General features: G+C 40.0%; 1 protein-coding gene across 2 annotated transcripts in view; it reads left to right on the top strand.

Annotated features, from left to right (window-relative positions):
- The window catches only part of EGF (epidermal growth factor), a 99,149-nt gene that overhangs the window by 68,330 nt on the left and 4,989 nt on the right, over positions 1–25,830 (top strand). The window contains exons 15-23 of one of the 2 annotated variants that reach the window (XM_019534104.1): positions 285–452; positions 1,464–1,613; positions 3,523–3,669; positions 7,324–7,440; positions 9,234–9,359; positions 11,886–12,008; positions 14,878–15,028; positions 17,808–17,972; positions 22,802–22,904. In XM_019534104.1, coding sequence (XP_019389649.1) covers positions 285–452; positions 1,464–1,613; positions 3,523–3,669; positions 7,324–7,440; positions 9,234–9,359; positions 11,886–12,008; positions 14,878–15,028; positions 17,808–17,972; positions 22,802–22,904 — 1,250 coding nt within the window. The remainder of the gene's footprint in view (positions 1–284; positions 453–1,463; positions 1,614–3,522; positions 3,670–7,323; positions 7,441–9,233; positions 9,360–11,885; positions 12,009–14,877; positions 15,029–17,807; positions 17,973–22,801; positions 22,905–25,830) is intronic. The other variant, XM_019534105.1, reaches the window with a different exon arrangement.

Here is a 25,830-nt window from a genome sequence, read left to right as displayed (position 1 = left end):
ACATCACAGTCTATGGGATAGAGTTAGCCCAGCTCAGCTATGGATACCTTTGCCATATTGGTAACAGCAAAAAGAAAATCTTGAGGGACATGGACCTATGCTTTCAAAGCAGGAAGATGTGCTAATACATCAATAAAAGTGCATGCATGGATATCTGTGTACAGCACTGCCACCCTGCTAGAAATAAGTTTGTGTGTGTGAATACTTATTTTAGTCATATGCTAAAGTTCTTAAGTTGGGCAATTTACTGTCTTCAACTTCTGATCTTTTAAATCACTTTCTAGGCAAGCCATTTGATATAGCAGTGTTTGAGGATCACATTTGGTTCTCTGACTGGGATAAGCCATCATTAAGGAGGATGGATAAGAAGACCAGCCAAAACAGGGTACGTCTTCGAGGCAGCATGCTGAGACCCTCATCAGTGGTTGTAGTTCATCCTTTGGCGAAACCAGGTATACTGCAAAGTTACGCAGTCATTCCCTTACCAGCTTCCTTTTTTTGTTCACTGATGTCAGTAGAATAAGATATTCTTGGGTAAGAAGGTTCATCTTGTATGGAACTTTGAAAAGCCTCAAAAACACAACGAGACTGACTTTTTGAGATCATTGGAAATTTGTCATTGTTGTACGCTACTTCTTAACCCCATGAACTTTAGCAGATTTGTTTTCAGCTGGATGTATGCTTACTTGGACATATAACTCCCACAAAGACAAAGAGAACTTTATATATAAATTGCTTTCTTCTAGTTAAGGAGGTGCAATCTGTATCTGAAACCTGACTAGTTGCCCTAAAGCCATCAGACTTTTTTTTATAACTATCTCAATTATTGTTTTAGCACCCTTCTAAACAAGTAACGCTATTGGATAGTAATTGAAAACATCTTTTAACATCCATTAGTTTGGGGCTGAAACACTTGTTTTTCTGTAGGGGCAAACTCCATCCAGTAGGAGAATTTGCAGGAAACTTTGTCTACTGTGCCTGCCTTACTGAAGTGACCATAGACTTCAGGTAGACTATTTTTCTAATCAGTAGTGATAGCTACGTGTGGGTGAGCTGGGTTTCACACCAGGTACTGACTTAGAGAGGATGCAGGATTAGCAGCTACCACCTACCCAGCTGTCATTGCTGTTCAGGGCTGTTGCTGGCCAGGGCACAAAAAATTCTGTTTGCTGTCACGGTTTGGACCAGTTTTCCATGTCCTTCTAGAGGATTTCTAGATGTTTACTGAAAAATTAAAACACATTTTTAATACCTATATCTGTATTTGCTTGAGAGAATGCAGTTTTACTTCTCTACCACAGATCAAAAGAAATATGAATCCTTTATTGAACAGGTCTAGCTGTTCTGTCAGCTCCAGTTTTTCAGATGCTCCATATCTGTACTATCAGCAAGATATTGGCTGCAGATTCCACTATTATTTGGCTGCTCCCTGCTGAAGAACATGTATTGTATCTCTCCTTTAGGGGCAGATCCTTGCCTTCATGAAAATGGAGGCTGTGATCAGATCTGTGAAAACAGCTTTGGAGTTGCCCGTTGCTTGTGCCACAAAGGCTTTTTGAGAAAACAAGATGGGAAAACCTGTCAAGCTCTAAATACTGCTTTTACAACACCAGGTATGATGTTACTAATTTAAAAAGTGTCTTTCAAACTGTCTCTCATATTATAGATGAATACTATATTTTGTAGTAATTTCTTACAAAGCATTCATTTTGCCCTATAAATATTTCTTCACTGCTTCAAGCTTCCCCTTCCTTCCCTTCTCCCACTCTGGGGTTTGAACATAGGTCAAATCAACATGGCTTCTGTATGATTTTCCATGTCATTTAACCTCTTATGCCTTGTTTCCCCATCTCTGGTAAGTGGAAAATGATGCTTGTCCACCATTATGCAGGACGTTTAGATCCACTGAAGCAAACTGTATGATATACGTTATTTAATGCTGTCTGTATGACAGAGCATCACTGAGTTTATAATCCAGCTGTCCCCACATACAGTTCCTATCCATACAGAATGATGAATACTATATATTTTACTATACTGTGTTTCATCTCTGCTTGTTAGGAAAACTATTACATGATTACCAGGTTCTTCAGACTACACAGGAACACCTATCTATGCTGAGAAATGTTCTGACCTTTTAAGTCTTAAGGCCCTTGACACAGGTTACACTTAAGATGTGATTAACTAATTAAACACATCTTAAGTAGTGACCTGGCCACATGTTCATTCAACGGTATGATAAAACCAGGAATAAGCAACGTTATTACATAAAAATATGTGTAATAATGTTGTGGCTGGTTCCTATTACTCCTTTAATTGAACACTTGTGTTCCTAGCCTCCAGGGCACTCTTGTGCACTGTAGGCTAGGAGAACTAGTCAGCTGGTCATGGCTTTCAGCTGGGGGGAGCACAATGAGCTACCCTTGCTGGGAGCCCCTATCAGCTGACAGAGCTCCCAGCCACAGGAGCACATGGTTCTCTTCTGCACCTGAGAGCTGTCATGCACATGTGGCATGACAGGAAGTGTGATTGCTGGGATCCTGCATCAGATCCTAATGTGCCTTCTTTTTAACATCTGTCACTGACCTAAGGCAGTCTTTGTAAGTGCATTGAAGCATGTGAAACAACAGTGGTACCCTAGCATCAGTAGATGAGATATCTGAGAAAACTGATTATTTCCGAATGCACTTATATGTAAAGGTGATGTAGAATAGCAGTGTCTGGAGAAGCCAACATGGCTGACAAATTAGCTGAGCTGGAAAAAAATACTACTTTGTTTCCACTGAATTCTCTTAACTGTAACTGTCGGGACACTATTATATAAACGTGGTCCTATTCTCAAATGCAGGCAGGACCTGCATGTAACAGCACATTTCAAATGAAGAACTAGAATTCACAACATCTGGCTTGGAAAATAGAACTTTCCCTTAATAAACTTAAAGAATCAGCTCTAAAAATTCATCCGCTAAAATTAAGCAGAAAGTCCTTACACATGAATGCCCTGTAGGGAGTAATGATTCCTGTTCATCCACATTTATTTATACTGCAAAAATTGAGAAGAGCAACAAAGCATATGATCAAGCACTAGTATTTATATAAAGAAGAGCACAATTCTTCACCACCTGCCTTAGGATGGATTAGACAAAAAACTTGTAGTCATGCTCACTTGAACAAGCTACTGTCGCATGAAGGAAGTAATACTGTTAAGGGGAATTTTCAGTACACTAAACCTTGCGGGGACTAACATATGTAACTGACCACTTTTCCTTAACATATTGATATTGATGCTCATAAGAGCAAAGAAAAGTCAGGCAATGAGTTGAATTCCTTTCCCTTCATATTTGAGAAAATCAGTCAGTGATGGCATGCTGGGCGGCACTGAGAATGCCAGAATGCCATCAAACTGATTTTTGAAAATAGAAAACCACAGGTAATCTGATTCTTGTGAAATTATATATGCATGAATAAAAATTGGAACTCTGATTTGATCTACTTCAACCTTTTCTACAATATTTTCTTAAGGAGTCTTTGTACAAAAAGAGGTGGAACCAAAGAATCAAACAGCAATACTGGAACCCTTGTACCAGAGCCCACTGGATAGTGGGGATACTACCAGTGAGGAGAAGCAGCAAACCCAACATTTGCTGATGGCTGAAATCATGGTATCTGGTAAGGTGCATAGTTCCCTGGTTCACATGGGTTATCTCACTCAGCTGAAGGTGCAATTCTGAGCAGGATAGAAATCAGCTTTTTCACTTGGATCAGAGAAGAGTGGTGGAGCTGAGAGGAAAAAGGGAAGTACATTAATCTGTAGCATTTACACTGAATATTAAACCAGCAAAGAAAAGAAGAAGAAAGAAAGAAACCTATATTATAATGCAGGAATGAATTATATGAACTTGGGAAGTATGTGAGCACCGACAGTCATTATTCCTTAGGAGTTTCTCTTCACTAGCCATTTCCCCCCTCAGATTAATTGTTACAAATATTTATATTTTAAAAATAATTTCTCCGATGCAGTTAATGGTACTTTGGACAGTGTAGACAAAAGACAAAAACTTTGCCATGAAGTAAAAAAGCCACCCTCTTTACTGTATGTTTGTGGCTCCTTGGTAGCTGCCTACAAGCAAGCTCTTAGTTCATGGCAAGTGGAAGCTAACCCACAATAATTTACCTCTCTTTCATTGAATGCTAAGTTTCCATAGGTTAGCTTCTGCTTAGTGCAGGGTAACAGCATACACATGGGTAGTTACCACAGAACAGATGATATGTAATAAATCCTTGCCCCTTTGTGGATTAGCCTCTACAATAAATCCTACATCACTTACATCCAGGTGGTCTGGCAACCTGCTGTGCAAGTGGGTGGCAAATTAAGATGAACCACTCATTAGTTTGCTGCAGCTTTTACTTCAGAGGGCACTGTTTCTTTACTCCACTTCAAAGAGAGGTCATCAGAGGGTCCCATGCAGCTGGTCAGAGAAGCGGTGCTTTTTGAAATGAAAGCAGGAGCAAACAGCTGGAGCACCTCACTGGTTCTGTACAGCTGTTTACTGAAGCTCTATATGCATTCATTCACTTTTTAACCTCTCATGTTTGCAGTGGGTTAAGGAATCTAACTTTGAGAAGTCTGTAGGTTCTACTGTACTTACTGCAGAGTAAGAGCATGCACACCAGCAGTTATCACAGGACAGCTACCGCATGGTAAATCCCTCCCTTTTTACCTTGTGGTAAAAATCCATATCCAAAAATAGTCTTGGGTTCAATACAATGAGTACTTTTCCCTTAAAAGACCTTGCTGCTCGAGCATGTCCTCTAGCAGTAATAGATTTTATTTTTGGAAAAATAATTATTTGGGTGGTAGGGCTAAATTACTTCCCTGAATGACATTAACTGTAAATTGATTCAACACAGATGGAATTTGTCAGACTAGATGCACGCAACAGCTAGGTGTGTAACTTTTTCACACTCCTTACTGACATAGTTATGTCAGCAACACTTTGTACTGTTCACTTGGCCTAAGATGAAGATTATTACATTTGTAGCCTGGAGCAAACTTATGAAGAGTGTCCACTGTCCATGCCAGACCATACAATTGGGTCAAGTAGCTGCAGCTTGGCAATCCATTTAATCAAAGTAAAAGCATTTACTGTAACCTCAGCTGACTCCTAGCCCAAACCAAGACCACTCTGTCCTTAATCATCAAACTCCAGTATGCTTATGATGCTGTAGTATGTGCTAACTTGGAAGCAGGTCTTCAGTCAATCATCATTGTCTTTACCAAGGTATACAATAAATTGTGACTGAAGCTTAACAGTCAGAAAACTTAGGTCCTCCATCAACAACCTCTTCATGACCAGTCCCCAGCTCTGGTCATTCAGATTTACAGCGAGACTCAGGACCATATTGAGTATTTTCCATAACTCTGAAGTCATTTCTTGTAGAAGGTTGACTTCAGTGAAGAACTGTAACATTGCCTCAAATGTGCAAGTGTAGCCTTCAGACACCTGAGTAAATGGGTGTTCAAAGATCGCAATATCAGGAAACCAAGCTCGTTGTTTATCAAGCAGCCATGATCTTCACCTTACTGTATGGAGCTGAGACATGAACAACATATAGGAGAAGCCTCAAGTTGCTGGAGAAGTATCATCAATGCTGCCTGCGGAAGATCCTTCAAATCCGGTGGGAAGATAAATGCACCAACATTAGTGTCTTGTCTCAAGCAAACATCATGAGCATTAGAGCATTAGGGAAGCTTTGATCCCTGATTCGATTTGGTGGAGATTTGGCCCGATTCGGTGGCTGAATCTCTGAATCTGAGTTGAATCAGGAGATGCTTTAATCTGTCCAGATTGAATTGGAACACTCCAAATTGATTTGGAGAGATTCAGAAAGATTTGGAGATTTAGATATAGACACAGGTTTAAATGTTTTTTCTACATACCTCAAGGTACCAGGTGGCTCATGAATGCTGTGATGCTGGGGTGGACAGAGTGTCCCACAGGGGCACTCAGTGTGGGGGGCTCCCCAGAGTGCTTGGCAGCAGACCTGGAAGTGGACGAGAAGCACTTCTGGTCCACTTCTGGGTCCACGGGAGAGCACGCAGGGGCCTCCTGCACCCCTCCTAGCTTAGCAACTGGTGCCTCCTGGCTCAGAAAGGCTCCTGGCGTCCCCCCACAGCCAATCACTGAGCTGGGAGGTGTGGGGGGGCCTCCCAGAATGCTCACTGATGGACCTAGAAGTGGACTGGAAGTACTTCTGGTCCACTTCTGGGTTCACCACCAAGCATGTGGGGCCCCTCCCATGCTCCTGTGTGATGCTCCATCCATCCCAGCACTGCAGCATTCATGAGCCACGCCTAGTACCTTGAGGTATGTAGAAAAAACATTTAAAGCTGTGTCTATGGCTGAATTGCTGATTCTCTGAATCAGCATCGAATCTTCAGATTCAGATTTGGCCAAATTGAATCAGGGCAGTGGTCCGAATCAACAAATCAAATCACTGTCCCTGATTTGGGCCAAATCTAAATAGAATATGGCCCATTTCACACTTCTCTAATGAGCATTGAGGCAATGATCATCCAACATCAGCTTCTCTGGGCCAGTCACATCATCTAGATATCTGCTTCCAGACTCCCAAAACAAGTTTTATTCTCCCAGCTCAGTCAAGGCATGTGCTCAAAGGAAGGCAGAGAAAGTGCTTCAAGCACATCCTCAAGGGCAGCTTGGAAAAAATGCAACATCGACATCAACTCATGGGAGACTATCACCCAGGATTGCCCCAAATGGAGGAAGAGTTTGGTGCAAGGATCTCAGTACTTTGAAACCTAATGCTGACAATAGGAGATGGAAAAGTGGGAGTGGCAGAAACAACGTGTTGTAGACCAAATCAAGAATCTGGATCCACCCACCCACACGGAAATATGTGCCCAAGCTGCACTACAACGTGTCGATCCTGGATTGGCCTTGTCAGACATCTTTGACCCACAGATAAGGCAATCATGGAAGACGATCATCTTTGACTGTGAGAGACTGCCAATGATGATTTACTATAGAGAGTCCTAAATGACCCTGTGACAGAAAGTAGTGAATACTTGTTACAGTCTATAATTTTGCTTATTTGGGAAAACCAGTTGTTAAACACCATATATGCCTCATGTAGACAGACCAAGAAAATTATGTTAGCTGGTTGTTGTTATGTCTAGTGATGGTTACATATTAAAACTTTGGCACTGTATGCAGTTTTGTTAAAATCCATCACCTCTTTGAATTAGTAGAACTGGCGATGCAGTTAATATGACAGGTTTTAATTTTCTTTCTATGACAGATCTAAATGACTGTGCTGTGTTAGAGTGTAATACCAGTGCCCAGTGTGTCTCACTGGAAGATGGTGCTTTGTGCCAGTGTTTGGAGGGATTTACCTGGGAGGGGAAATCATGTCTTGGTAAGAACAAAAATTAAATACAATTTTCTGGAAAATTATAGAACTGAAAGAGTTGCTTGCTTTTTGCCACATATCTGTTGCAAAAGCATCACAGAAAGGCTGATGAGACCATCTGTGTTTAAACGCATCATTTTAGCTGCAAAGGATGATCAACAGAGAACAAGTGAGATGAAATACCTAATGGTTGCATAGATTATATTCCCTTGAGTCCTGAGTGCTAATCCTATTAATATTAATGAGTGATGCACTGGGAATAATAAAAACACAAATGTGTGTATTAATAAACTCCATCTAATTATAAAAGCTCAAGGCACATAGAAACTATACTTATGCATAATTTAGACCTGTGAACTGGGGATTCTTTTAGGCCTAATATAATGTTTATATTGTATTTTTATAAGAGCACCTGTGTCTGTCTGTCTCTGCTATTAGAAAATGTTGTTGGGTACTCCTGCAATAAGACCAAGTATAGTACAGTTAACCCATTCTTGGACTTGCAAAAACAGCACCAGGAAGCACTTTGGCATATCACAAATGTCTAGGGGAAGAAAGGGACAAAAATAAAGCACAGACAAGCATTTGACTGGAAAACACAGTGGTTGCCTAGATCATTATTTAAAGAACAACACTTGGGAAGAGAAACTGCATCTCACCACATGTGTTGAACCATTGCACGTTTACCTCTTAATCCTTTAGCCTAAATTACACCCTCATAATCAAAGCCTATCCTTACATTTCTTGGAAACCCAGGCATTGTAGATTGGCAGAGAGACTGTATGTAAAATACATGTGCATATTATGCATCTTTATAGGACAGCACCCCTTGTAGCTGAATTGTAGTTTCCAAAATAAATACTTTATCCTGCCTTGTTCCACTTATGGCTTTTTTCAGACAGAAACAAATGCATTCAGGGAAGTATACCACTAAAACAAGTGGCAGACAAGGTTCTTTGGGTAAATGTGATATCTTTTATTAGACCAACTAAATAGTTGGAAAAAATAGACCAACTATTTACTTGGTCTAATAAAAGAGATCACATTTACCCAAAGAACCTTGTCTGCCTATGTCCTTAGATCAACATGGCTAGAGCCAACAACCCCTAAAAAAAGCGGTGCGTTCTCAAAATATGCTTTGTGTCCCCACTGAGATCAGCAGGGCTGTGCAAGCTGACAGAAAAGGAGATGAGGGTGCTGGTAGAACACTTTTGTGGTACAAAATGGCCTCCCACATGCTCTGCAGAGTACATCTACTTTAATTGTCATAGAAGGAAGACTGACTTATTGGAATGTGTCTCAAAACGTGTAGTTTTGTAGGGGTTTTTTTTAATTCACATGATCAATGATTAGGTGAAATGTTATAACATGAAGGGATAAGTGCTTCTGCTTTGAAAGATTTACATTCTAACATCTACAAGTATTATGCTTTCAAGAGTTTGTCAGTGGAGGTCAGAGCTATGGATTGGGGAACTCTTTGGAGTGAAGATTTCCCCTATACATACCATTTTTGATAGAAATTAAAATTTTAAAAAGTCTGGAATACTCAAAGTAGCTAAAGGTCAGGCATCTGAGTGAATGGGATCCTTTAACTATCTAATCTGATTTCAGACTCAGAAGTAGGGATACCACTTCCTTATTTCCCCATGCTTTAGAAGTACAAGGTACAAGTAATAGTGTAGTCTGCAGGTGGTTTACATACAAGCTTCTCTTTTCTATCATTTCATCCCTTGACATAACAGTAATTGTTCCATGGCTAATGTGCCCCTTGGCTCCTAATCCTGTGTTTTTCCTCATAGATGTCAATGAGTGTGCTATTAATATGGACCGCTGTAATAGAAACTCCTCTGAGTGCATCAATACTGAAGGTGGCTACGTCTGCAAGTGTCTAGAGGGCTACAGTGGAGATGGACTTCATTGCTCAGGTATGGGAACATGTGGGGGTGATACTGTATTAGGTAGGGACAGAATATGTGAGTAATAGAAACGTGTCTAATGAGTCTGACCAGCCATGGATCAAGACACAAGAGAGGTGTCACTTGTCCATGATGATAATTTATTTCAGTTCTTTGTGAAAAATGGAGTAAGGACCTGTGTACTAATAGTAGTTTAGTAAGTTCTCCAAGGCAGTTGACATCTATCATTTTTTCCTTTTTGTTTCTTCCTTTACTGTTTGAAGTGTAGGAACATCAGTGCCTAATCAATATACAAAGCCTATAGTTGTCAATGGCTACTCCCTCCCATTGTTTACATTTTCTTTGGCACATATACTTAAGGAAGAAATGGATGAATGAATGGCGATTTACTGGAAATTGTTTCCATGCATATAAACTAAAGTAGTTACTGAATGTGTTATAATAAGCATAATGCTATGTTAGCTTAATAGACAAGAGGTTCAGGGTGTTGATATTTACAACCTGAGTCCATTTCAAGCCATGTTAATAATAAGATCCACTGATCCTGCTGGCCAGAACTTTGATTCTGATATCATATCTTCTGTTCATTTCCTATACTTCAATTTTTTTCTAGTGCATTTTTAGCATTAAAATAAGAATCAAGAACATCAATCTAAGAGTAGAAAAAAGCTTCCTGAAAGCTCCATGTGAGTTTCTTTTTTCTCTTATGTCCTTTTTTTGTCTCTTTCCTTTGTGACCCAAGTCAAAGCACATGGAAGTCAATGGGGAAATTGTCCATTAACAGACCTGGGATTAGGTCAGATTTTTAATGCAAAATAAGATGACTAAGAAATAAAGGGCTGTCTCCTGACTGACAGATGATAGAGGGTAATGAGTAGAATAGCTGAGGGGGGATGACAGGTCAGTACCTCTGGTGCCACCTTTATGGGGGACCCAAAAGCAGCTGTTGCCACAGCAGTCACTGATTGGACTTCTGCAATGGGCATAGCAGGAGCTGGTGCTTCCCTGGGTGCCGTGCAGCTGTCTGGGATGCTACTGTACCTCTGGCTGTACCACGCTGGGGTAAGTGTTCTGCAGGTATTTTGTCTGCACAGGTTAGAAGCAAAGAGAGTGCTGCTGATGGAGTGAAGACCCATGTGGTAATTACTTATGGTAATCACATGCTTCTGCACTTTTTCAAATGGGCTCTAACTCTTCATTGAGATTTGCTTACTGAACCTAATACAATTATTTGAGAAAGGATTAATTTTCTCCCCAAAGTTTTTAAGACTACAGTATACCACTACTTTTTATTGAAATGGTCCAAGTGCTAGAATCCTGATGTCAACAAAACCGAAATGACTTTTGGCATTTAACAACAACTGGAAATTTGCCAATATGGCAAGGGACACTGCAGAAGTCACCAGAAATGTTTTGCTGCATTCACATTACTGAGGATATTTTCCTATAATTTGGTTTTTAAGGAATTACTTTGAGTTCTCTGTGATATTTTAACTTTGATCTAGTAGACTTAACTCAGGCAAAACCTGAGAAGATTTCACTAAGAATTTAACATGAGTTAGGACTGTGAGATTAAGTTCATGGCCCTATATTAAACTTGACATATGCATTTTGCTGACAGCTGACAGCATAAAGTAGTGATAGATTCACCTCAGCATTCAGGTGTTAAGTCAAAGTGCATGTGAACTGAACAGGTCCTTAGACTGTGTAACATTCTGTATGGATTTAAGCATTTCTTGGTGCACTATCTGCCAGGTTGTTAAACACTTTGGGTGCCTGTACAAGAGTGCCGAGGCGGTGACGATGCACTGTAATTACTCAGTTAATTGAGCCTGCAGGAGCATGGTAATTACTGAACTCCAGCCAGCCTCCACGTCTCATGTATCAGGGTCCCCATGGTTCAAAATGGTGGTGGGGGCGCTTTAATGAAAGCTCGTTTGATGAGCTTTAGATAAAGCACCTCCACTGCCATTTTGAAGCGCAGCGATGCTGATACACGAGATGCTCCAGGAACTTTAATTACAGCTTCCCCCCGATCTTCCTCCCAGAGCACATGTAAAAGCATGCTGTCTAACTGGATTAGACAAGGTCTGGACAACACAGGATTACAACACCAATAGCTTCTCTACCCTAGTACTCCAATTGTTAATAACTATCACTGGTGAAGCTGGAATAGGCATAGCAGTGATGGGAAATATTAAGAGAAAACATTCTTGTATAGACTGCACTTTAAAGTCATCTCCTGCTTCTCTTCTTGTCTTGGTCTATTACCTTTATGGGAGATGCTGCTTCTTTCTTCCCGTTGTGGAAGAGAATCCCTCCTTCAGCACTCACTTCCTTCAAGGTGCAGGCAAAGGTGGGATTACCTAGCCACCTCACACTTCCAGCTATTTCATTCCACTCACTGCTGAAGGTAGTTTATGGAGGAAAACTGAAGCATTTTTCCTGGTGGTAGGAAGCTGTAAAGCTGAGGCCACTATTAGACTGATGTTTTGAGGCATTCATTCTTCTAACTGAAACCTGTTTGGGTAACAGATATTGATGAATGCAAGCTGGGGATCCACACATGTGGGGAAAATACTATCTGCATAAACACTGAAGGAAACTACACCTGCATTTGCACCAATGGTTTGTTTGGAACTGGGGCTGACTGTACTGGTGAGTAAAGCTAGTAAATGAGCCAAATAATGTGGTTCTTGATGAAGGAAGATCAAGTGATGAGACAGATTAGTTGCACTGGGAAATTCAAAAATTGCTGAACAATAATACACCAGGCAGCAAGTGAATCTAATTGGATTGGTTCTGGATGCTGCTGTTTTGCAAACTGCACATTCCTCTGTAGAGATGGGCTGAAGAGACCAGGTTTCACAAAGCCTGGGATTTGATTCCTTTTGTTTGAAGCCATTGGCACTGATAATCAGATCTTATTTCCATTCTTTAATTGTAATAATGTGTAACTAATGTTGTCTGTAGTCTTTTTAGGGATAACACTATGCCCCTTTTCTGAGGTCAGCTCAGATTCACTGTGCTAAGTCACTTTTCAGGCTATCCATGGTTTCTGACCTTCTGCAGAAGGCCAGCAAAAGTCTGGCATATAATTTCAGCTACCATCTCTGCCCCCCAGAACAAACAGAGTTTCTTGGCCAGATTTTCGTGTGAGCTCTGTTCCCATTAATTTACCAATATAAATGGCCAGATTTTCAGAAGAGCTCTGTGTCTTGGCTGCTAAATTGTTCAGAAAATCTGGCCATACATTTCACAAAGGGAGCCGATAAAAGCTGAACGCTTCCTAATATGTGACCCTTATATAGCTGGGTAAATGAGAGCTGAGCTGTTTTGAAAAATATGGAACTAAATGATTCATTGTTTTTGTGTTGGCACTCTACAGCCATTTTGCTGGTATGCCAGAAAAATTTTTGTAAAACTATCAAAAGTCTATGCCTACAGTGACCTCAATGAAAGTTTCAATGTAGGATACAGTGCAGGATCTCATCCCCTCCTTCAGGGGTTTAATCTTTGAGCTGTAACTGAGAAACTTTGACTTGAAATAACATCTGATTTAGGAATGGTGTTTTAAAGACTTCAAATTGTCAATTTGCTCTAATATGTTGGTATGTTCTAACCTGCTATTTGACATGCTTATTTACTGCGAATTGTCACCTTTTTAATCACACATGGAGCCCAAATGTAGAAATAAGTTGTTTCTTTCCATGTATGTTTTATGCCATGACTACTTTCAATTTAAAAAAAAAATCATCACTGCTACTACAGATCACAGTGCAAAAACCCTATAGTAAGTTGTAGCTGCTATCAAGAAACTGTGCTGAAGTAGAGCTATATAATGCTACCCAATCATATCCTTACACCTACATTAAAATACAAGTGCGATCTCCATGTGTATATGTTATGAAATTAATGTAGGTGAGGAGAAAAGACACAAAAATAAATTAAAACCAGTTCTCTGGCAGCATGGGTACAGATCTGTTTTTTATAAGATGCGCTATGTTCACAAGTGCTTGACAAACTACGCAGCTGCCTGGGCAATGCCTAAATTTATTATATCACTACTACAGCACTTTCCATAGAAAAATAGTCTTCACATAGTAAATGAACCAAGAATTGTAGTCCTAGCAGTGTAGGTATGATCACAGCTTATGTAGATTTATCTGAGCTGGCTTTAAACTGGTCAGCCTATACTGTTACAAGTGTAACAGATAACTTAATGTGGACTGCTAAAGTAAACCTGCAAGTGGATACTTAAGTGGTTGAACCACATAGAGCTCTGCCTTGCCACAACTATACTATTATTGATGTATCTTAAAAAAAGCTCAGGTATACAAGCTCCAGTGATACTTTTGACTCCAGTACAGATTCACTTGAGAAAGAAATGCAGCTTTCCTGTGAAAATTGGTAGATGAGGCCCTTAGGTGTGAAACACACAGCCACCCCTGTGGAGTTTGTCTAACTTCAAGATATCATTCATGATGGAAGTTCATTATAGTAACTGTAGGTCCCTCTGAGACTGTTTCTGGTGGAATATGACTGTATGGAGATTTAATTCCCCAGTTGCCTGACTTAATTTTCTGGAAGTTCAAGGAACCTCTGAATCTTTAGGTAACCAGAGATCCAAGGTGTATTGACACAGATGCAGCTAGTATGTCTTCCACATGTATGTGGAAGTACAACCATCCACCCAAGTGAATCTGTTATTTATACACATGGGCTAAGTACAGACAGTCAAAAAGTCTGAGGCTAAATCAATTCAATCTTCACAGGTTAGTCTAAGCTGCATAGCTTGAACCAATAAGCAAGTGAACATTCACTTTTGTTTTCAGAAATACAGCCACATGCCTGCAGTGGTCCAGGCCAGAAGCTGAAGGGCGCTAGAGTACACTTCCCTCCTTGGCTGGAGCAGACAGCTCTGGCTAAGGCTAGCCTGCCCACCCTGCAAGGGGGAGAGTTGCAGGGAAGGTACAAAGCATCCTGGGATTCTGGAGGACTGTGTGTTAATTTGAATGTAGAGGGGATCTGGGTCAGAATTTCAATAAACTGATTTAACCTAAATCAGATATGTTTGAGCCTACTTCCATTCAGGTTTATCTTAAATTAGTTACAGCCATTTTGAAAGTAGTTTATGTGCTCTGAACTTCTGTTGTGTTACAGATTTGAACTGGTTTCCAGTCACTTATACTGGTTTATGTGTAACTTCTGCCCGTAGCCGTGTACGCATCAATATACTCTGTTATTTGAGAGGGATCAAAGCAGACCAAATAGCATGTATAAAGCATGGTATCTCATCCAATGGCCCTTACCTCTTAAATCTTGCTCACTGGTGTTTGACAAGGCTATGTTAAGGTAACAAAATAGCACCGTAAACTACAGTTCTATCTTTATCGTGTATTACGTTCAAATCACAATCTCTTAATTGAGATGAGTGTCTTACTTGTTTCCTGAGGTCTTGTAGCAAGCCATTTTGTCAGTCTAACCAATCCCCAAGACATGCATGCATTTAAATCCTGTATTTCAGAATCAGCAGTGCCTTCTACTTCTAGTACCAGGGGTATTGCCACTCCCACTGCGCAGGATGAATTCATAGGCTGCCCATCGTCACACGACTCCTACTGTCTCCATGGGGGAATTTGTATTTATGTTTCAGATCTACAAGACTATGCATGCAAGTAAGTACAGACCTTTGTTTCATCTGTACGAAAGAAGAGCAGATATTGCCACGTGCACTTGGGAGTTGGACAACATGACGTTTGAAGTCTCTTCTAACCCCAATTCTGTTTCCCCCTCTTAACAAGCAATAAAATATTTTACTATATTTTCTGTGCATTACTGATCATTGCAACTGTTGCCTGAGCCTGAACTTTATTTAGTTCACTGGTGGTCATTATAGTTACGAACATTTGAGTTAAAAGTAGCATTTAATTTCTTGCTTGAGTACTTGATTCTTTTGTATATATTTGTTTCAGAATCTATGTAAGGTAAGTGGCCAAACACAGTGATGATCAGGGCTTTGTGGAGTAATGGCTACATAAATAGTTATTCCTCATTTCTCCTTCTGCACATATGTTTTTATGTATTTATCAGTAATAATTATTTAGCTGCAATTGCCACCCATACGCCTGCTGTGGCCCATCTCTCCCTTAGCTGTTTTGCTTGCTTCTTATGTTCACGACTGCTGGTCCTCCATGATACTGTGTGATACAAGTGAATACCTATGTCCAGACCCTGTCTGACTGAGACCAAGGAGTGGGGAATCAGTCATTAGAGACCAAACAAGTCTTGTCTCTTGTAGGGGAAATCTGCTTGAAAGTACCCAGCTTAGTTACAAGATAAGATTCCAAAGGAAACCTAAGTGATGTAACTAGGCAGTCATATGACCAGATTTAAACATTTCTCCAAAACCACGTAGATTAGTATGTACTATGTATTGGACCATAGAAGAGAAATTAGAATTGCATTCTTGAAGCCTTGTTATAGGTTACTTAAAACTAAGCATAGACAATTGTGGGACAAATTGTGGGACAAATATAGTACCTGTGTCTTCCTCAAGAGTTTCAGAGGATCTGTGAGGAGATGTGTGTGTGTCCGTGTGGGGCAGGGAGATGGGTAAGTAGCTACGCAGTAGCGGAAGAACCTCTCATAATGTCAGAAGTATCTTCTACAGCCCTAGCACAACCCTCGGAGTGAAGTGTCAGAAGGTCGATGCACAGAAGGATCTTTTGTTCTCTTATTATTCCTCCTTTGACAACTCCCTTTGCTGCTATCCAGACACCCCTCTGTGTGGTCATGCAGGGAACTTCATGGATTTGGGCTCTGGACCAGGCTATTCCTGGATGACCCTTTTAATCTGAAACCATCCTTTTGCTCATCTGACAGACATTCTCTGTGTTAGCAGAGAGGGGCAGGCTGTACCCCTCTGAACCACTTTTGGGTACTACAAGGTTAAAATAAGAAAAGGGAAAGTTGTTTTTTCCCTGAAATTTTATCTTGTGAAGTGAATGTTTTGTATTGTGGCCCTTTTTGAACAGACAGTTCATGCTGCATGGATCTATAAAGGAAGATGCAACAATATCAGATATTTATGTTCATAACTGATATTTGCTTTCATTTTGTTACAGAAGTGAAAAATCCTTCAGAGCTATATTTTCTCCTTCTAGGGATTTCTGTTAGATTTATTGAAGAAATTTCACTTTTCATTGGGTCACTTTGTATTTTATCCAGAGTTCGCCATACAGTGAAATGCCTGCAATATACATGTTCTTCGAAACTGAAAAACAGAATGGGATGCATTTAATGAATTCAAGTTCCACTGTGCTGAACTATTAGTTTATAAGGCATCCCTCTGCCTTGCCTTTTGCCTGACTTCAGAGTAATGTTACCTCTCTCCATATATAATCTAGCAGTTTATTTTTAAAGATTATTTTTTGCACACTAGATGGCAGTATTCATTCACATAGGACAATGGTAGTATGAAATAATATAAAAACAGTTGTGGAGAAATGTGTTATTTAGCAGTAACATACCAAACATTTTAATTTGATAAAAGTGCTCATTGTTCAAAGTGATCTGTTTGGCTTATACAGAATATATTGTGATTCTACCTTGAAAATGTTTTGGTATTTTTCTAGATTTGAGCATATGCTTGTCATATTTTTTGACAGAAACAAAGTGCGTGAATTTAGTACATGTTTTTAGGACAATTTCAGATCAGGTGCTACCAGCCAAATCCTCTTCATTTCACTTGTATGATTCTAGTAACGCTAGTCATTTAAGTTTCCAGAGTAGGGTTCAATGCTACATCATTAGCATTGAGATAATTCTAAGAATCCAATTTACCTTTCACTGTTTGTATTGCTTTCTTCCTTTTTTTTTTTGCATATCACAGAGTTTGGACAATGAAACCAGACTGGTGAGATTCCCTTTTATTTGTCTATTTCTATAATTTTTGTTCTCAGATGCTAGTAATGTATTTTTGTGTCTGTTTTCACAAAGCAGTGTCTTAAAAAGCAACCAAAAATTGTTGCTTAAAACTAAGGAAGGATGCAAAGTTATTTCTATCAGAGCTTCTGCAATGCCTCTTTTCTTTTTCCTCCACTGTCTTTAACCAACAGTTAAGTTTCAAAATGAATCTGGTGTCAATGTTCTTTAATTAAATTATTCAACATGTTCTTATTGCCTTGTCTAGTTTGCAAAACTTTAAGTTGAACTCCCTGTTTTGTAGATGCTAATTGGAAAACCACGGGGGACATTCTATTGTAAAGAGATCCCATTCATTATTCATTTCTATAGGGGGGTTTACAGCAGTTTCTGTAGAACCTTTTTTGTGTTGTGCCTGTTAAATTCTACAGGACATTTCCCTCAGGACTGATGAATCAATACCAAAGGTGACTAAAACAATGACATTTTCCTTTTCTGTTATTAGTCAGTAATCTCATTTGCCTTTGACAGCTGTGTGGCAGGTTATGTGGGAGAACGCTGTCAGTTCAGTGACTTGGAGTGGTGGGAGAAGCAACACGTGGAGCAAATGAAGATGCGGAACATCACAGTTACAGTTTGCATAGTTGTGCTGCTTCTGCTGCTCTTCCTGGGATCTCTTTGTGCCTACTGTTACAGGTAAAACTTCCCATCCCAAACTTATGTACCAAGAAACTGCTACCAGCTTTTGCATATTACTAACGGTAAAGTATATTGGCCAGGTCATCACCAAGCATAAACTGGTGTATCACCCTAGCTATTTTTTCTTTTAAATAATTTAGTCTATGAATTATTCACAAATATTAGGCATCTCTGTTGTTTGGGGTACTCACACTGGTGTTAATGAGAGCTGCACGTGTCTAGGGAGATGAAGACTAGAACTTGTTAGGTTTGAAGAGGATCCATAATTTGTATTGATAAGAGAGTTCAGGAATCATGTCTTTAATGCATATATTTTCTAGTGTTCTTCTTAAGTACTCCAGTTCTGTAAAGCAACTGGGAGGGCTTTACCTCTTCTCTGACAGCAATCCTTTAGCTTTTTGTTGTGTCTGAGGAGTTATGCTGGAGGAAATGGAAAAAAGTTGCATTCTTCTTTTGCCACCAAGGCTGTTCAGTGATAGCTGCAGCAACGTTACAGATATTAAAAGCAGCAATACCAGTAACACAAGCATAGAGTGCGCCTGTGGCAAAATTCTTCCATGGATTTTCCCTGACACTAAGAAATGGACAGGAGTGAGCTTTCTCTTGGTGGAAAGATTCCTTATGATTTATCTGTTATGTATAAATATGCTCTTCCTGTGTATGATAGGAGGACCCAATGTTGTGGCATACTGATCACACTCAAGTTCCCCTGATATTATTAGGAGCTGACTGTCTTCAGCACCAATTGCATAACTAAGTCGGTGGTGCAAAAATAGCAGTTGCTAGAGGTGTTGACTGGCTGCTATCTCATGCACCACTACTGCCCAGGGTGCAGAATTGCCTGGTTATGCCTCTGCTCATCACCTCATGGTATTAGGCCTCTGGGTAAAGGAATCCTCATGTAAATCCCTTAAATTCAGGGACCTCCTCTGCCAACTCTTCTCTGAGGCTAAGGTTTAACTGTGCCCTATGTTAGTATTTGAAGAAAAATATCCAGCAGCTAAATCAAGACAACTTCCTGCTGCATATACTAGAAGAAAGGAAATGTACCTTCCTACTCATTTTTTAAAGATCAGTATCCATTAGGCTCAAATAGCCATGGAAGTTACTATAATATTCTTTATTCTTATTTAACAGTTCATAGCATATTAGGCCACAGAGCTGGAAGTGCTGGCACATTTCTCGTGTTCTATTGACTGATTTTAGAGCTCTGGATTTAAACCTAATTGCAGGTTGGTCTGTTCTCCTGACTTGGGATTCAAAAGCCATATCAGCTGTATGATGTATATGGAATAAATATACAACTCTCAGGTTTCTTAGATTCTTTATGTATCATGTATTGAAACTAAAGCCAAATATACAGCTGGCTTTAAGGTATAAGAATGCCCATTCACACACTATAATTTTCTTCCTCTTCTTTTTTTTTTCTTTTTCGCAAAGCTTCATCTCCTTAAAATCCCTTTTGTCATTTTGCCCTGATTTACTTTTCTTCTTTAGCAAATGGTTTTGATCAATATAACTGTTTACCTCAAGAGCAAGTTTTCAATTACATGCTTGACTGAATTTGTACTACAACTATTACTAGCCTAACTAGATCAAAATGAAACTGCTGATCTGAAATCCCTATTTAACTGGAGGCTGGAAACCAATATTTGGATTGGAATTACAATTTCACTTTTGCTCATTGCCTAGTATATTTTGAGACATATTGACTAAGTTGGTGACACCCTGACCCTCCTCCCCAGATGCAAACTTATCTCTTGTTTAATAGGATTCTTGCAAGAACCTAAATTAGAATATCCATATTGGCTCATTCCAAAAATGTATGATCTAGAAACTACAACAACTGATATAGGGCATCAATATGTTCAGTGGATCTAGTCAGGTAGAATAGAATTATTATCAATGATACTCCATAGCTCTTTACATTTCTAAGATGATAGGAGGTGGATAAGCCTCCTGTCCCCCTAGTGAAGCTGGAAAACAATATCCTTCTTTTCCAAAGGGGGAAAAACTAAAGCATACACAAGAAAGGGAACTTGGCTGAGGTCTTAGAGCAAGTCATTGGCAGAGCTGGAATTAGGACTGAGAAGTCTGTGGCTCATAGCCCATTCTCACTCACCTGGCTCTTCCTGCTTCTTCTCAAAGTTACACATGGAGATCTCTATTATTATGTAGACGTTATGTGGCATTATTCTGTGGATATAAAGTGTTGACATGACTAGAGAATTTAGTAGTTCACACTTTTGCATGTCTATCCTCTCTTGGGGCATGCAACAGCTTTCCAGGATTGAGCTCCTGGGTGCCTTCAGCAAACACTAGTGGGGAGTGGCCTTAGTTTTTTAATTAACTTCCTTTGGTGATATGACAGAGACCTGGTTTGATGGCATTTAGCATTAGGTGCAAGACACATCTACTTAACTTCCCTTTTTATCTCTAGGCTGATCAGCAGTTATGATCAGAAGGTACTTATCAATGGTGGAGATGGGTTTTTCTCATCTCCATCAGGAGGCAGTTCTTGCTTCATATTTAACTTATATAAATGTGGCAAAATTTGACAGTTATTGGAATTGTTCATTTTTCTAATTCATATATAAGCTCAGGATGAAAATGAAGAGGGAAATTTTCATTTTCCTTGATTTATAGTTTCATAGTTTCTAGGGTCGGCAGGGACCTGGGTAGATCATCTAGTCCGACCCCCTGCCATGGCAGGAAATAGTACTGGGGTCAAACGACCCCAGCAAGATGTTCGTCTAACCTCCTCTTAAAGACCCCCAGGGTAGGAGCCTGCACCACTTCTCTTGGAAGCTGGTTCCAGACCCTAGCCGCCCTGACCGTGAAGTAGCGCTTCCTGATATCTAACCTAAACCTAGATCAGCTGTTAAATTTCATCATCAGGAGAGTTAACCAAAGGCAGTTAGAATCAGCCTCGGTTTCTACTAGAGCTAATTGGAAAACATCCTGAATTACATTTTAAAGAAATGATGATTAAATTAGTTTACATGGTTGATGATGTAGGTGTGGTCTATCACATATATATATATTGCCTACAGTCCCAAGCCCTCCCTTATGGATGGTTTTCTGACTTGTCTCCATGTTAATCTGCAGCCTTGTACTGTAGAATTAGCTTCCAACTGCTAAAACAACTGCATGTCTGAACTTTGAAACTGACTGCTTAGATCTGTTTACTTGTATCCTAGTTTCTCCTCTTAATGGTATTGTTGGCTCTTTTTTTGAACTAAACAGTTCTCATATAATTATCCATGGTAGTCTTGCACCAATTTTAGTTCTTAGAATTTTGAGGACTTTGTATTATTCATATTTTCCTTATAGGATTTTCAGAGGTTAGTCATAGTTTTGTATGAATTACCATACATCAGTAATTGCAGAGATGGATTTCCAGAACTGCAAACACTCAAATGAGTGTGCAGGATAACATCTGGATTTGCTTTTCTGAGATGCAAGCACAATTTCTGTGACAAGACACAGTTATACAATTTGCATATGGGTAGCTCTGAATATCTTAATGAAGGGAAAAATGCCAAAATTGTAAGCAACCAAATTTTTCTATCTTAATGGTTCCTTTCCATTTCCTTATCAGAGTTTTTATTCCTTTTGTAAGCATAGAATCATAGAAAATTAGGGTTGGAAGGGACCATAGGAGGTGATGCAGTCCAACCTCCTGCTCAGAGCAGGACCATCTCTAACTAGATCATCCAAGCCAGGGCTTTGTCTAGCTAGATCTTAAAAACCTCCAAGGTTCTACAACCTCTCTGGGTAACCAGTTCCAGTGTTTTACTACCCTCCCAGTAAGAGAGGCTTTTCTAATATATAACTTAAACTTCCCTTCTGCAACTTGAGACAATTTCTCCTTGTTCTGTCATCTGCCACCACTAAGAACAGTCTAGCTCCATTCTCTTTGAAAGCCCCCTTCAGGTCGTTGAAGGCTGCTATCAAATCCCCGCCTCAGCTGTCTCTTCTCCAGGTTAAATAAGCCCAGTTCCCTCAGCCTCTCTTTACAAGTCATGTGCCCCAGCCCCCGAACCATTTTCACTGCCCTCTGCTGGACTCTCTCCAATTTGTCTACATCCTTTCTGTAGCAGATGCCCAAAAGTGGACATAGTTTTTCAGATGTGGCTTCACCAAATAGAGGGAAATAATTACCTACCTCGATCTGCTGGCAGTGTTCCTACTAATACAGCCCAGTATGCCATTAGCCTTCTTCCCAACAAGGACACACTGTTGCCTCATATTCAGCTTATTATCCACCTTAACCCCCAGGTCCTTTCTTGCAGACCTGCCGCTTAGCCACTCAGTCCCCAGGCTGTTCCGGTGCATGAGATTGTTTCATCCTAAGTGCAGGACTTTACAATTTTCCTTATTGAACCTCATGAGATTTCATTTGGCCCAGTCCTCAAATTTGTTGAGGTCACTCTGAATCCTAGCCCTACCCCCCAGAGTATCTAGACCCCTGAGCTAGGTGCCATCTGCAAACTGGCTGAGAGTGCACTTCATCCCATCTTCCAGGTTGTTGATGAGACCCAGAAACAGCACACTATCCATGCTGCATTGGTACAAAACATTTACCTCTGTACTCCCTGTTGTCAGTACATTCTACTGTTATAAACTCCATTTTTATTTAACCATGAATTTGAAATTAGCAATAATGTATAAATTGATCCGTTTGTCAGAAAACAAAATATATCCCTTCATTGGCAAACATTTGCAAAACATTACTCTTCACCAATGGAATAAAGCATAAAAGCAAAGCTACATCTGTTTTTTCCAACAGCAGTTAATTTGTCTGAGCTTTTCTTCTCTTGCAGAAGTCAGAACTTCTATAAGAAGAATCTCTATGCAGAAGCGATAAGAGATGCCAGCAGCAGTGCTCACAGTGAGAACGTGACACCTACCAGCAACAAGCCTCGGGTAACTACATTAATACGGACTGGAGAGGGAAGTAAGAAGGATCAAAGGACATTAGGGATCCACTTGAGATTATCCACCAAATAATTCACATCTTAAATATATTAAATGACTGCTAGAGTCATCAAGTGCTTTGCTGTGAACCCTAGTTCATCTTACCTCATTGTTATCCCTCTAAGTTCACAGCTGCCTGAATGTATTGCAACCATTAGCCAGTGTTATTGTTAGCTTTGAACACAACAGTTGGGGCACTGTGTTCTAAATTAAGGAAATGGCAATGGGATGACATGGCATATCACTGAGATATTTTCACAGGAAACTATGCCCTCCCTTTACAGGGTTTCTTGGAAGCCAAGCATTCTGCATGCTATGTGAGATGTTGAATTTTATTTTGGCATTTGATGCCACTAAATGCCTTTGTATCAGAAGCAGCCTCAGAAAGAATAATAATCAATATATTATATGGTGACTTTGGTGGAGACGGAGAGAAAATATAATACATGCTTCTAATCCTTTTGTCCTAACACAGGATACAAATTCTCCCTGTGGTCCATCTCTGTTGACATCTCTGGGGTTGAATTCACATCTGAGAAAAACTTTGGCCCCATAAAAACACCATTTTATAGGTCTGATTAGCCTGTTTATAATGTTTGTTTTAAACTATTGCCCCAAATCTGTAAGTCCAGAGAGATTTCAGTTTCTTCATAGACTGATATATCTGTGAAGGGATGAAGCATTTTAAAGAGCATGTAATGCGTATATCCTGAACTGTGGCTCAGAATATTTTTAATCAATGCCAGAATGATATTTTACAAGTGGACTGGCTCAAAGGTCTGGCTGTATTTTTAACTGGGTGGTCATAGAAACATGCAATCAAATATATGCAAAGAGTATTAAATAGACTTGCCTAGAGTTGTGGTATGAAATAGTTCCTTAGTTGATGAGAACTCCTGCTCCTGTGGACCTTTTATTACCAACATTTCAGCTGCCAAGCCAGTCAGCACTTTGTTCCGGCAGGTATCAGATAACAAATATGATGAACCTTAGCCATGCCAGCATTTGTTCATGGGGGAGAAGAAAAATAGAGTTTGCAAAGTATCTAGTGCTTGGGAAATCAGAAACATTTGTTGGAACTGAGAACAGCATGGTGGCTTGAGTCTGTGCAATAGGAGGCCTACAGCTGATCAACATTGCCCTCACTAGCAGTTGTCACTGCAATTAATACTAACAGCTAATGACATTTTTATTGAGTATGGGTGTAATGAAGCAGCTAAATAGTGGACTGAGACAAAATTGAATCTGACCAACTCAGCTGTTATATACATTCTAGGGAAGAATTGCACCACTTGCATTTTTATCTTAGGGCAATGTAAAAATATATTCATATAAGTAACTCACTGCAAATGACTTGTTGCTGGCTCAGATAAGCAATCACTGATATTTTGTTGATTACTTTACAAGTACTTGATTACTTTGCATCATGCATGAAGTTTTTTCAATGGAGATGTAGTGAAGAGAATTAAATACCATGGGGTCTTCAGAAGCACTTGGGACTGGAATGGCATTATTGCCAAGACAAGTAGTGGGCAGTAATCCATTTCCATGGTTCACTTAGAGCAGTGATTCTCAACTATAGTGCCATCACACCCTGAGATGCCTGAAGACCTTTCAAGGGTGCAGCAGGGTGCTTCACAATGTTAGGATTGCAAACACAACTCACAAGAACCAAGAGATTTCAAATAGGGATCCCTACTAGTGGCCTTTCTGAGTTTTTTGCTACAGAAAATCAACTCTATTATTTTTCTGTAGTCAAAAAAAAAAAAAAGAAAACTGGGAGCTGGCATTTTCTGAGGGGTACCTCAAGCCCATCCAAGGGTGCCTCAAATCTATCCAGGGGTGCCCTGAGCCTCAAAAGGCTGAGAACCATTGACTTAGAGGCTACTCCTTTATCTGTGCTTATATGATAATCAGTTTGTGTAGCTAACTAAGGGATGAACAGATGAAACATTTAGACCAAGGTAAAAGTGGGGAGAGGGAGGGATTTAAACCACGGTAGCTAATCGAAGGTAACTATTTTGTATGTCCATTCCATCCCACAATAAGTAGAAGTTAAATCAGGGCAGTTTACCTATGAATGAAATGATCACTAAATTACAGTTATTGAGCTTTCATTTATGGCAGGATAGAACAGAAACATGAAACAGCTATAATGGTTCATCTTAATAAGTGGTAAATCCTTCTGCACCCTTTTAATTCAGTAGGACTGTTTGGTGTTGCTGCACCCAGAGTGAAGTTTAGGGGATGGGATCTACACCTTTATTTCAAGGCTAACTGCAAGTTGGCTTCCATCCTTCTATCACTATTTGGTCATGTCTTACAGCTCACATAAACCTGATGAGTTTGCAGGTGTGCAAAGGGTTTAGTGTTTCCCCACCACCTCAAATCAGTTGCCATATAATCAGGGACCAAAGCTACCCCAATAATGTTTTCTTAGCATTTTGTCACCTGTGAGTTATGTATTTTTCTTATACAAGCTGGTGCTGCTTCAGGGAAGGTAGAGGATACATGGGAAGAAGAGGAGAACAAGAGGATGAGGAACCACCTTATCTTCATTCCAGTGCTTCCCTTTAGGTGGCATCGTAGGGTTCGTGATCTGCTTGCCACTGTTATATCACTGGTTCCAGGCTTGGAAGTGGTTTGGCAAATTTCTGGATAAACCTGTCCTGGGTATTGAAGCTGCCCTGAGGCCTGTCATCCAGCAATTTTTGTTTCACCTTACACAATTGCAGACATTTTGCAAGGCTGTCGTTGCATCACCTTCAGAGCTCATCATGTCTGGTATAGTTGGCTAGGCTTTTAGGCAAATGAGTCCATGCAAGTAGACCATGCACAATTCTCTCTCTCTCTCTCTCTCTCTCTCTCTCTCTCT

Source organism: Crocodylus porosus, unplaced genomic scaffold (assembly GCF_001723895.1).
Source record: "Crocodylus porosus isolate Cpor-Errol unplaced genomic scaffold, CroPor_comp1, whole genome shotgun sequence".
In the NCBI taxonomy this organism is placed as follows: Eukaryota; Metazoa; Chordata; order Crocodylia; family Crocodylidae; genus Crocodylus; species Crocodylus porosus.
Note: the sequence above shows the minus strand (reverse complement) of the source record. Positions and strands in the feature narration are given on the sequence as shown.